The sequence below is a fragment of the Bombina bombina genome, chromosome 8, assembly GCF_027579735.1.
Source record: "Bombina bombina isolate aBomBom1 chromosome 8, aBomBom1.pri, whole genome shotgun sequence".
Taxonomy (NCBI): domain Eukaryota; kingdom Metazoa; phylum Chordata; class Amphibia; order Anura; family Bombinatoridae; genus Bombina; species Bombina bombina.
Window position 1 is genome coordinate 167616402 of NC_069506.1, and position 13649 is coordinate 167630050.

Genomic DNA, 13649 nt, shown 5'->3' on the forward strand with positions numbered 1-13649 from the left:
TTTATATTATGGGTGTTCTGTAAAGAGACAGTGGACTATAATTGGGTTTTCTCCTCTTTAATGTGTTCCCAAAGCTCTATTTTACCTGTTGGATTGTATTAAATTGATTACAAATAGCTCCTTTATTTTGTCATTTGAAATAGCTGCTTTTGTCTGTTGTATCCAAATCTTTACTGAAAATGTAATTAATCAAAAGAGAGATGAAAAACAAAAACATTTTGTGATTCAGATGGAGAATAACATTTTTAAAACGTTTCCAATTTCCTTCTATTATCCAATTTGCTTAATTCCCATGATATTCTGTGTTGAAGAGATACCTAGGTAGGCATCTGGAGAACTACATGGCCGGAAATAGTGCTGCCATATAGTGCTCTAGCAAATGGATAACATTCTTGCAAAACTGCTGCCATATAATGCTCCAGAAATGGGCCGGCTCCTAAGCATATGTCCCTGCTTTTCAACAAAAGATACCAAAAGAAAAATTGATAATAGAAGTAAATTAGAAAGTTGTTTAAAATCACAAGCTCTATCTGATATATGAAAGAAAATGTTTGTGGGGGGGGTGAGAGGTACTAAAATCTTAATTTTCTATTTTTATATCAAAGTATTGGTCTTTTAAGTAAATGGTGTGAAATAAGATGAGTCAATTTGTATACAGATGAGATAAGGGCGCCTGCTCACCCTACAAGCTCAGCCTATTTAATTTGGTTGTGTTTTAATTTAACATAACCTGTTATTTTATATACAAAAATAAACTTAAATGAACAATTACATTTTAAGATTTGCAGCTGGTATTACAAGCCATTGAAAACACATTTAGGGGAAATAAATGTTAAACTACAGTGTCACTTTTCAAACAAACATGAATGTTCAATACTTTTCAGATTCTTGAACGTTTACATGAGTTAGACACTAGTTGGGACCGGAAACGATCACAAATCTTACTTTAATTGATTAAAAAATAATAAGTTGTGCTAGATATTATACAGAGAGAAACATGTAAAAAGATTGGCTTTTGCAGTGTGGCTATCTCTTATATGTTTCCTATTCATTTGCTGTGTTATTTAACAAATGGCCAAAAATTTGCATTAATACCAGAGCTTAAAGGGACAGTCTACCATAGAATTGTTATTGTTTTAAAAGATAGATAATCCCTTTATTACCCATTCCCCAGTTCTGTATAACCAACACAGTTATATTAATGTACTTTTTACCTTTGTGATTACCTTGTATCTAGGAACCTTCTTCCAGCCCCCTGATCACATGACTGTGACTGTTTATTATCTATTGTCTACTGAAAAATAGATTTTCGCTTAATGTGTTTACAATTGCTTTTTTTTACCAACTGCAGAGAAAAAATGTATGGAAAATAGCTTTTTATGTTTTTTTTTTTTGTGTATATTAAAGCTCTGATTTTGTGTTTTGAAGCCACAACCTAATAAAATGGGTTGAGCTTGTAGGTATAATCAGATCTCATTACTGTATCACATTGTATACATATACCTGCTTCTTTATCTTATATCTGTCCATAAAACAATCAGTACTTGGAGAGAACAATGGAAAATCAAAATTGTAATACCTTATCTCTGCTTTATCCTACTGGGAGTGTAATTTCTTCTGCTGGCTGTGTTTACAAAGCTTATCTATAGCTGGGACCTGCGGCCACAAACTTTCAGAATAGGTGGGGATACCACATGCTAAATCAACTATTTCAAATGCCAATATAAAGGTAAAGGAGCTACTTGTAAACAATTTAATACACTCCAGCATGTAAAGTGGATCATTGGGAACAAATTAAAGGGGAGAAAAATTTTGAGTAAACTGTCCCTTTAAATAACCCCTTGTGCCTGAACACAGTGTTATCTATATGGCCCACGTGTACTTTCTGTCTTTGTGTTGAAAAGAGATTTAAAAAGCATGTGATAAGAGGCAGCCCTCAAAGGCTTAAAAATTAGCATATGAGTCTGCCTAGGTTTAGTTTAAACTAAGAATACCAAGAGAAAAAAGCAAATTTGATGATAAAAGTAAATTGGAAAGTTGATTAAAATTAAAAGTCCTATCTGAATAATGAAAGTTTTTAATTTATACTAGACTGTCCCTTTAAGTTGACTGTGGCATAGTAACAAATCAGGGAAATACCTGTGTATCTGACATAACAGGAGGAAGGTAGATAATGGAGTGCAGGTAAAATACAGGGTATATGTTTCCTGGGGATACATATGTGATTTTCTGCTCCAGAGAATTGTCTGAGGTACCAGGGAAACATTTCAGTTGCTCCTCATGAAGCAGTGACCTATTATTTGGTATTGAAGTGGCATTGGCTTTCACCTTTTTTACCTAAAAACTCTGATTGGCCATAAAAAATTTTCTAGATAGCGAATCAGCAGTAATAAATTTTAAAGGGACACAACACTCAAATGTTTTCTTTCGTGATTTAGAATTTTACACAACTTTGCTATTTACTTCTATTTAATTTACTTCATTCTCTTGATATCCTTTGTTGAAAATCACACATGGATAGGCTTAGTGGTTGCACATAGATGCCTCGTGGGATTGGCTCACCCATGTGCACTGCTTTTTCTTCAACAAAGGGTAATTAAGGAATGAAGTAAATTAGAAACTGGAAAATTGAAATTGGATTCTCTATCTGAATCATGAAAGAAACATTTTGGGTTTGAATGTTATATTTACATATATTTTTACGTACAGTAGGTTTATACTGGGGCGCTGAAGGGTACAAAAAATGCATTCTGAGAGAACAGAACTGAAGTTCCATACTGTGACACAGAAATGGCTTTATGTCTTCTTCATATAATTGTGAATAGTGCTGGCTATTATCATATCCACATGAATAGAACATTCATGTTTTCCCCAATATGAACCCTGACTTCTAATATTTTTGTAGGTGGTGAACATTCTTTACATTGTTAGCGGCCTTGTTTGGTGTCAATCTCCCACACACACTTGCTCCTTGGAATGGTCTGCTGATTTCTGAGCTGTTCTGTCACACACAAAGAGTTTAACACACGCCATAAAGTCTATTGCCTTTTCATTTTGTCTGGTCTGTGTGAATATGCATGGTTGGTGCCAGGCTTCGCTAAATCAAATTACTGCCCAGATTCTAACACAAATGTAGCGCTGCCAATTTTAATGTTTAATAGGAGTCATTTCTAGTAGCTAATTTTTTACTGGTTGTGTTAGATAGTAATAGTTGCCCAAGACATAGCATTAAAGGGATTTAATACAATTCTGTGATAAATATGAAAGTGCAGCAATATTTTTGGCAACTTACATAGAACAAGTTGGTTTATTTAGCATTACATTCAAAAAGCTTTTTAATACTTTTTTTTTTTTTTTTTTTTTTTTTTTTTTAATACGTATAGAGAAAATGTTTCAGTATGATTATCGAAAAACTTTCTCTCCTTTGGGAACACATTTAATGATCAATTTTACCTGCTGGAGTTTATTAAATTGTTTACAATTAGCTCCTTAGCCTTTATATCGGCATTTGAAATAGCTGTAGTATCCCTACCTATACTGAAAGTTTCTATACCTAGGCATAGGCTATTTAGACTCTATGTAAATGCAGCCAGCAGAAGAAATTATATTGACAGTGGGAAGTGGAAGAGGATAAAGATCTAAAATCTTACTTTTCAATTTTGTCTCTGCACAATACTTAGAACAGAGATAAGAAATTGAAGCTCTTGAGTGATAAGCTAACAAGATCTGATCTGTCAGCAAGCCAAACCTATTTTGATGGGCCGTGGTTTCAAAGAGAAAATCCAGCTATTTCTTTTGCAAAAAAAAGTAGCATAAATGAGCAATTTGTCATACTTTTTGTATGCTGCAGCTGGTATAACAAGTTACATGTAACACATTCAGAGAAAAACAATTTTACTGTGAACTGTCCCTTTTTAGTAATAATCCACAATTTTAAAAGACATAATAAGGCTTTGTTTACAGATTTTAGCTTAACTCTTACCCTGGGGATACGTCTTTCTCATAAGGCAATTAAGTGTGAATGTCAGATAAATTATGGATGACATGATAAAATATTAAAGTGAAAACAGACCAATTTTAATTATAAAACCGAATATTTTTTTTTTTTTTTCCTCTCAAACAAGCCATTCAATTTTGGCTTTTTTCTTGCACTTCTTGTATTCTGGAGTGTAATTTGTGTGTCGTCTTTGTAGAACACCATAAAAAGCGATTTAAAAATTAGCTGTAAGGACTGTTACAGAAATATATTTTAATATTGCTAAATTTTACTCTCCCCTCTACCTCTATCTATTTATTTTTATATATATATATATATATATATATATATATTCACAAAAAGAACAATTCCAGAGCAAAGGGTCATGATCTAAAGCTGAAAGTTAGTAGGTTTAGGAGTAATTTACAGGATCACTTCACAGAGTGGTTAGTTCATGGTATAAACATCCATTAGAGGTGGTAATGACCAATTCTGTGAGAGACTTTGAAGAATGCCTTGGATAAGCATAAGGCTGTACTACAAGAAACCTAAATATGTTAGGTTGCCTGATTGTCTGTCTGTTTTTTGGGGAATCGACCTCTTCAACATAGGGTCTGATTCTCTTAAGCCGTCTGCTCTGGCTAAATTATTATCCAAGAGCTCTCATCAGTACTTCAAGGTCCTTCAAACGACTTTACAAAGGTAGATTTTATCTTGAGTTATATCTCCTTCACAACCAGTACTCTGCATAGCGAGATAAGACACCTACATTTCAATATAATGCTCAAAAAGGAACGCCAAAGATTCTGCATCATTTATATCCAATATAAAGCCCATAGTCTTTGTTCCCTTAATGAAATCGTTTAGGAAAGTTGTTCTGTGACGTTTGAAGGCTAGATTTCTAGAATTAAAGACAGGATATACTTATGCTGCCTGTGATTTGTCAAGGATATAGTAATGTAACTGCTAGAAGAGAGAACATTGAGAAAATAGATTGTACTGTCTTCGCCCTTCAATCAAAACAAACATGAATGGTTTTCCACAAAGCAAAATGTCAAGCAAGCAGAGGGTACAGGTGGAGAACTTCCGTATAGTGCTCTTGCTGATGTATAACATTTTAACAAAACTGCTGCCATATTGTGATGCAGACACTTCCACACTCTTGAATTTACCTTAATGCTTTTCAACAAAGGATAACAAGAACATTTTATAATCTAAGTAAATTGGAAAGTTGTTTAAAATTGTATGTTCTATTATTATTTTTTGGGGGGGTTATGTCCCTTTAATATGGTAGAAGCCTTTTCATTGCTTGCAATCTGTGCATTCCAAGTGCAGGAGACAGGAATTCCAGAATGGATCTTTTAAACCCCTAAGTGGGTTATGTTCCTGTCACATAAGTGTATAAGTCAAACCTTCTATAGAAAGACCCAAACTATAGTCATTTAACAAAGAAGTAATGTTTTCCTTAGCAGGGACTTGCTATTGTTGGCATTAAATTGACATTCCAACCTAAACTATTCTGGGGATATACAGTTGCAATAAATTTGCTCTTTGTCTAAAAAGAAAGGATGCTTAGCCTTTTATTTATTTTTAAAGCGTGAGGTCAAAAAAGAAGTGTGCATAGGTGCATTTCTATATTTTATGCAAAAGTGCTTCTAAAAAAAGTTCTTTTTTTCTGCAGCATACGCACATATGCTGTGAGGGTCTGTGCACCAATATTCATACACCATGCCTGCTCAGAAAGTCACCAGTAGCTTGCATGACACAAATCATATCTTCAGAAGCAATACACACCACCACCTGCTCTCTGAACAGGTATGGTGTTTCAATACTGGTGCACAAGCCCTCACAGCATATGTGCGTATGCTGCCGCAGGAAACCAGTAATAACTTTTATTAGAAGAATTTTTGCTTATGGAAGTGTATTGCAAAAATAGCTAAGATTTCAATTTTGACCTTTCTATCCCTTTAACTCCTAACATTCTCTGGGAAGTGAAGTGTGTGCTAGATGCTGTCCTGCGATCGAACTCTACCAACCACTTTTCTCATTTAGAAGAGCCAATATGGAATTGAGTACGGAGTGGTCAGGGAACACCCCTGTCATTGTGTTGATACAAACGGCTCCATTTAACAATGGGCGAGCGGACATGATTCGCTGTAGCTAGACATCGCTGCATGCGGATACCCATACAATGTCGCATTTAACATTGCAGAAGCATTTCACCATTTGCACAAGCATTTCACTGGTGGCCAATCGGCCTCTTGCAGGGGCTGTCAATCATTCCGATTTGGATCGGGGTGATTTGTGGCAGACAGGTTAAGGCTGGGCTTCTGAAGCGGAAAGTGCAGCTTGTTAAACAGAGCCCAAAATCTCCAATATTTGGCTTCAGCTGAAATTATAAAATAGCAAACGCAGATACATGTGGCAAGGTTATGAAGCCTTTTGAATGTAGGGAGAGACAGTACTGGCGCTAACAGCTAGGTAGTGATTAAACAAATAAAGTGAGTAATTCTCAAAGTGAGTATATCCAAATAGGAAAGGTAACAATAGTCTATTACTACTAGATTTATTCACAAGCAAAGCAAAAAGAGACAAAGGTTAAAAACTTAAATGTTTATTGTATAAAAGGAAGAGATAAATAAGCCTAAATAGGATAGCACAAGTAGTATCTAGTGTATAGTGGATACATTTAAATGACCTAGCTCTAAAGATGAGCTCGAACAAGCAAATTACAATAGGTAAGTATATCAAAACTATCCTATACACTAGTCCCTAGTTAATCCTAAATAGGGACAGTAATAACAAGATATCAATAGTAGTCACAAAGCTACACTTAAGCTATGAATGATAAAAATACATAAAAAATAATACAAATCAAAATATTAACAGACTGGACGTCCAGTTATAATGATAAAACAGGCACATTAGTAAAATATGCAGATATTAAAACTAATTGGACAAGTACTAGCTGCCCAATGGTAACAAAGTCTATTTATACAGACAGGGAGTGAAGTACGAATGACCGGTCAAAAATACAAGTGGTAATGGACGATCAAGTAAGGATTACTGCAAAAAGCCCTGCACCTGAATCGGAACTTTTTTGGCTATAGTCCAAACCTGAGCCCAGCTGTTGACGACCACACGCAAACCTCATACACGTAAGCGGATACGTCACTTTGTTGTGGCCAAGGAAACCGGAACAGCCCCAGCAGCCTGCACCGCACTCGCCTTCATAGAGGACAGCGGTAAAGCAAGCGACTTGCGATAGGAGAAAAAGACCCAGAAAACTAAGATCCTACAAGGGGATTTCCCACAGCACTCGAGTATTGCTAAGAGTGCACGGCTCCTGGCAGCCACCCCTATCAACGGATATAACGCCGGCCACCTCAGGTATCCCTCTCATATGCTAGTGTGATCCAATACTCGCCTGAGCAAGATCAACAGCATATGAGAGTGAACTGTTCACTTTTTGCAGTAATCCTTACTTGATCGTCCATTACCACTTGTATTTTTGACCGGTCATTCGTACTTCACTCCCTGTCTGTATAAATAGACTTTGTTACCATTGGGCAGCTAGTACTTGTCCAATTAGTTTTAATATCTGCATATTTTACTAATGTGCCTGTTTTATCATTATAACTGGACGTCCAGTCTGTTAATATTTTGATTTGTATTATTTTTTATGTATTTTTATCATTCATAGCTTAAGTGTAGCTTTGTGACTACTATTGATATCTTGTTATTACTGTCCCTATTTAGGATTAACTAGGGACTAGTGTATAGGATAGTTTTGATATACTTACCTATTGTAATTTGCTTGTTCGAGCTCATCTTTAGAGCTAGGTCATTTAAATTTATCCACTATACACTAGATACTACTTGTGCTATCCTATTTAGGCTTATTTATCTCTTCCTTTTATACAATAAACATTTAAGTTTTTAACCTTTGTCTCTTTTTGCTTTGCTTGTGAATAAATCTAGTAGTAATAGACTATTGTTACCTTTCCTATTTGGATATACTCACTTTATTTGTTTAATCACTACCTAGCTGTTAGCGCCAGTACTGTCTCTCCCTACATTCAAAATATCCCTTGGTCTCTGTGAGAGGGACCATTTTTGTACTTGGCTGGTAGAAATAAGCGCTGATTCTTACCTCTATCCTAAAGGTTATGAAGCCTGCCATGTGCTCTTTCAGACTGAAATTACAGGAAAAGGGGACAAAATAAATCATTTGAAGTATATTGCAAAGTTTTACTATGGATAGTTAAGCATTTTATATTAGCCTCAAAGTGTTTAGTGTTCCTTTTAAGCAAGAAGCATTGTAGGGAGGGTGTCCCTTTAAGGAAACCAGGTCTATTATTTGTGCTGTGTCCTTTTAATAAACAAAGGAAGTATATTTTTAATACATGTTGGGAAGTAAAGATAGGTAGAGGAGGAGAGCCATAGGGAAGAGACAATCTATTCAGCAGATTATTGCAGTTTCACTGACTTCTCAGGGTTTGTGAACAATACTGAAAGTTACCTAGTCTGAGTGGAGCCAGTTCACTGTATCACTAAAGAGGAAACCAGCCAATTTTGTTTCACCTTTTATCTCTCCCCCCCCCCCATGGCTGCACCATTACACTAACATTCTCTACTTTGAAGAGGCAGCCAGCTCAGCGTTAGACTTAATCTGCTTCTTTAGCCCCCTTGTATATATTGTGTTTCAGCTGTATTGGTAGTTGCTGGCAGGCTGAGCTTCCTGCTGTAGTTTCACACACTAAGTCACCTCCGTTCATTGCCTGAGGGGTCAGCAGGTTAATGCAGGGCCGGTGAAACAACAAGGTATCTTGCCATATACACATGACGTCACAGTTTATTATTTTGTGCTCCGAAAAATAACCTTTTGTGGGATACAGGTTTATCACTATCAAATACATATTTCAAAGTATTGTAAACGGATGTGATACAAAACAAATTATAGTGTAACCAATCTACACATCCTAACAAAGTAACCGTGAATCTCATCCTGTATCATGTATGGTGAAGATATGTTTTACCTCTTTTTTAACCCATGATTAGCTGCACATAGAATAAATTAGGTGCCAACTAGCATGGAGATGGTTAACAGTCACTGTACCTATTACCTGTGTACTTTAATGTAGCTAAAAATCATATAACGTGGGTAGGCCAACTGCTAGAGCTCATGATAGTCTTAAAGGCACACTGGACCCAATTTTTTTTCTTTCATGATTCATATAGAACGTGCCATTTAAAGCAACTTTCTAATTTATGCCTATTATCAATTTTTCTTCGTTCTCATGCTATCTTTATTTGAAAAAAGCAGGAATCTAAGTTAAGCAGCCAGCCCATTTTTGGTTCAGTGCTACCCAGGTTCTGAACCAAAGATGGGCCGGCTTGTAAGCTTACATTCCTGCTTTTTCAACTAAAGATACCAAGAGAATGAAGAAAAATGAATAGGAGTAAATTATAAAGTTTATTAAAATTGCATGCTCTATCTGAATCATTAAAGAAAAAATTGGGTTCAGTGTCCATTTAAGCCAGTCAAAAAGTATTTTTTTAAATCCTTAGATGTGTTTTTTCTTTCTTCCCCTCTTATTGGGAAAACATTATTGGTGGCTGAGGATGTCTGTGTACAATGCTTTTATTATATGAAGAATGACATAGCGCTAATGAACAATTCAAATTACAAGAAATTCAGTTATCCATTTTATCTTTTTAACATTTTATGGTAATTTCAATTAAATGCAGTACTGATTTAAGTGTTTAATTTAAATTGCAAATACTTTTTTGCTAGTTTCAATCTATATTTCCATAGATTATTGTATTCAGACTTTGAGTAGTATATTGTCTATACCAAATCACAAGATAAAGGCTTAGCTTGATCATAAAGGCTTTATTGTTCAGGAAAAACTGTATAGTGATTTAATAAATGCATATTGTCCTGTAATTAGAAGGGGTTTAAGAGTGATCGCAGTCACACAATAAGTGACATTTATCTGAAGCAGTACTCTGACATCTCACATTAAGGAGCCATAACCCTAAATGTCTTGTGCTTCATCAAATAAAACCGGGATCTGCTCATACACCTACCCCAGTATGCTCAGATCCATTTGTATTCCCTGATGTCTTCTCCCCGGTGTGTCTGTGTCCAGACTCCACCCCTCAGACGGTCTTACTCTACCCAGAGCCACTCAGGTCCCAGACTTTTCCCTGGACCACCCTAATTCTTCCCACTATGTACAAAAAGCTGTGTTGTAGCATCACCTGCATTATGGAGAAGCCATGCTAAATATGTTTTGGGAATAAGAGTGTATTTGCATGTTAATCAAATGACTTTATCACATAATTCACTTTGTTTCATTTTAGTTCATCATAATTATGTTTGTTCCATGTTTCTCCTGTCTAGAAATGTATCATTAATCTTAAACTATTGAAATATTTACAGGTATTTGGAGGAGCCTTAGACCCAGCAGCTAAAGCCACTACCTAAACTAAAGCCTTTCAACCATGACTGAGGAGATAGAACGACCAAGGAGTGGGCTCAGTATGGCTAGTAGCGTAGTCACAACAGCCTCCATGAGCACAGGCTCAAGGGTAATGTGTATTTTTGTATACAGTTTCTATCACCACACAGTGATGCCCAAATCAATATGCATTGTGTGTATAGTTAGTTTGTCTTGTCTCACAATGTTGTGAGCTAACGATGTATACTTAAAATAAATATCTGCAATACAGTGCAGCACAGTGGTTACTGAACACTTAATGAGATTTTAATCCTCAAAAATTAAAATTTATAATAATGATTTTTTTTCTTTTACTCTGTTAGCCGCCAACCAGGGCAGTGAAGAGAGTGCACACATTTGGAAAAAGGGAATATTCAATCAAGAGGGACCCTAACTCACCTGTGGTGATCCGCGGCTGGCTTTACAAACAGGTGCTCTTCTGATCTTCATCACTAAATATATATATATATATATATATATATATATATATATATATATATATATATATATATATATATATATATATATATATATATATATATATATATATATAAAAATAAACAGGCTTTTAATATAAGTACAGTAGTTTGTCTCCATCTAGTGGTAGGAACTACATATTGAGAATCCACCTATATAATAAATAAAGTACAACTTAATAATCAAAACACTGGCATTCATTTCTATATACATTTAAATAATCCACATCTAGACCATTGCAGATTACCGATCAACTCATTCATATACTGGACGTGATTAAACGGGCAGTAGGCATCTTGAGTGCCGGCTCAATATCTTTCCCTAACTGGCTTTAACAGATAACTGCAAAACATGGCACTTTATGCTAACAATATTGCAGTATATGTCTACCCTTGCCAGCTGCAGACTAAAGCCCAGATTGGCTCCTTCTGTAATATTTCTACATTATTTATACAGTTATTTTGTCAGTGGCAGGTTATACATATATATTTACCTATTGATTCTCACCAATCTGATGGTTTAAGTTTAAAGGGACATTAAACCCAAAAATGTTCTTTCATGATTCAGATAGAGAATACAATTTTAAACAACATTCCAATTTACTTCTATTATCTAATTTGCTTAATTCCCTTGATATTATTTGCTGAAAGGCATATGTAGATGGGCTCAGTAGCTGCTGATTGGTGGCTGCACACAGATGCCTTATGTGATTGGCTCACTCTTGTGCTTTGCTTTTTCTTCAACAAACGATATCTAAAGAATGAAGCAAATTGCATAATAGAAGTAAATTGGAATGTGGTTTAGAATTGTATTATGTATCTGAATCCTGAAACATTTTTTGGGGTTTAATGTTCCTTTAAGTTTGCATCTGACAAACCTGAAGCCTTAAAAACAGAGTGCAAAGGGACGGAATTCTGTACTTGATTCTTAGACATATAACTTTAGCTTTGATAGACATTTATTTATTTTGAGTCCTAAAAAAATTATCTTGCTCGAGCCAGAAATGTAGCAGAATTATAAGTGTCGCCCTCTGCAACATTATCCCAAGATCATGTATTTCTGGGCCCAGTTTAAGCAGTTCCTTTTTTCTCTTCTTTCATTTTGCTCCAATGCAAACGTCATACTTTGAAAGTGCTGTGGTATTTGAAATTCCCTTGTACTAAAGCATTTGGTAAAGACAAAGACTGTTTGTGATTCCTCAGGGACACAGGACATTACTTATCAATGCTGATTATGTACAGAAACCACAAGCATGTTAAAACTTAAAGCTACTGTGCATAAGCATATTGTCTCCTCCTTATGCACTGGTCATAAAGGCGGTGACCTCTGACCTGTAACAGCGTGTAGCTTGATGGCAATATACTTTCCTGAAGCTTTGTAATCCTTCATGTTTAAAGGGACATGTAACCCACATGTTTTCCTTCGTGATTCAGAAAGAGCATGTGATTTTAAACGGCTTTCCAATTTACTTCTATTAGCTAATTTGTTTTGTTCTCTTTGTATTCTTTGTTGAAAAGGATACCTTGGTAGGCTCAGGAGCTGCTTATTGGTGGCTGCACATATATTCCTAATGTTATTGGCTCACCATATGTGTTTTTCAAGCTCAAAGTAGTGCATTGCTGCTTCTTCAAGGATACCAAGGGAATGAAGCTAATTGGATAATAGAAGTAAATTGGTAATTGTTTAAAAATGTACTCTATCTGAATCATGAAAAAAACAATTGGCTTTCATATCGCTTAAGTCTCTGATGAAGCAAGATTTGAAACATGGTTTCTAAATTCAGTGTTCTGTTAAATATTTTGTGTGTTCCTTAGCAGGTTGTTGGTTGTGTTTCCTTTTAGTATTTTGCTTTGATAAGTTCTCATTCAATGAGTGTTCTGCTCTAACGTGCTCCTTTGAACTGCATTTACCAAACCGTCACATCCTACATTTAATTTGTCAATATTATAATTTCTGTATGAACAACTATACAGTATTCGTACTGGTGGGGTGAACATAGAGGGATATTTTAACCTGTGTGTGTGATTTGCGTTTCTGGCCATACAAACAGATCATTATGACTGCTGTCATTTAAAAATGTTAATCAATAAGAAAAAAAGAATGTTCTGTAGGTAAATATTATTTTATTTATGTTCCAGGACAGCTCAGGCTTACGACTTTGGAAGAGAAGATGGTTTGTGCTCTCGGATTTCTGCTTATTTTATTATCGAGGTAATCTTCAGTTTGAGTAACCCTTTAATTATTTTAATCGCTGGCTATGTAACAGGATACAGTCACTTTCACAAATGAATTCAGTCAATTCATCCGCTATTAGAGTTTAGAATGAAAAACATCACTTGATTCTAAAATTGGGTTCTCATGTCTGTTACGGGAAACACTCCAACTGTGTTACTTCCATTAAGTGCTGAATGTAGTTAAAGGGAAATGAACACACAAAACACAAAATTTTTCTTTCTTGATTTAAGTAGAACATACAATTTTCTTCCTAATTGGAAAGAGTCCACAGCTGCATTAATTACTTTTGGGAAATAAGAACCTGTCCACCAAGAGGAGGCAAAGACACCTCAGCCAAAGGCTTAAATACTCCTCCCACTTCCCTCATCCCCCAGTCATTCTTTGCTTTTTGTCCCAGGAGGTTGGCAGAGAATTGTCAGAATTTGTTTTCTATTATGGAGTGTACTACTCTTCGC

General features: G+C 35.4%; 1 protein-coding gene across 5 annotated transcripts in view; it reads left to right on the plus strand.

The window, feature by feature from the left end:
• LOC128638620 (pleckstrin homology domain-containing family A member 7) overlaps positions 1 to 13649 on the plus strand; it is a 121097-nt gene that overhangs the window by 59209 nt on the left and 48239 nt on the right. For all 5 annotated transcript variants that reach the window (XM_053690684.1, XM_053690683.1, XM_053690686.1 and 2 more), the window contains 3 exons: positions 10425 to 10573; positions 10806 to 10913; positions 13098 to 13170. In XM_053690684.1, the coding sequence (XP_053546659.1) occupies positions 10487 to 10573; positions 10806 to 10913; positions 13098 to 13170 (268 nt within the window). In that variant the 5' untranslated portion in view covers positions 10425 to 10486. The remainder of the gene's footprint in view (positions 1 to 10424; positions 10574 to 10805; positions 10914 to 13097; positions 13171 to 13649) is intronic.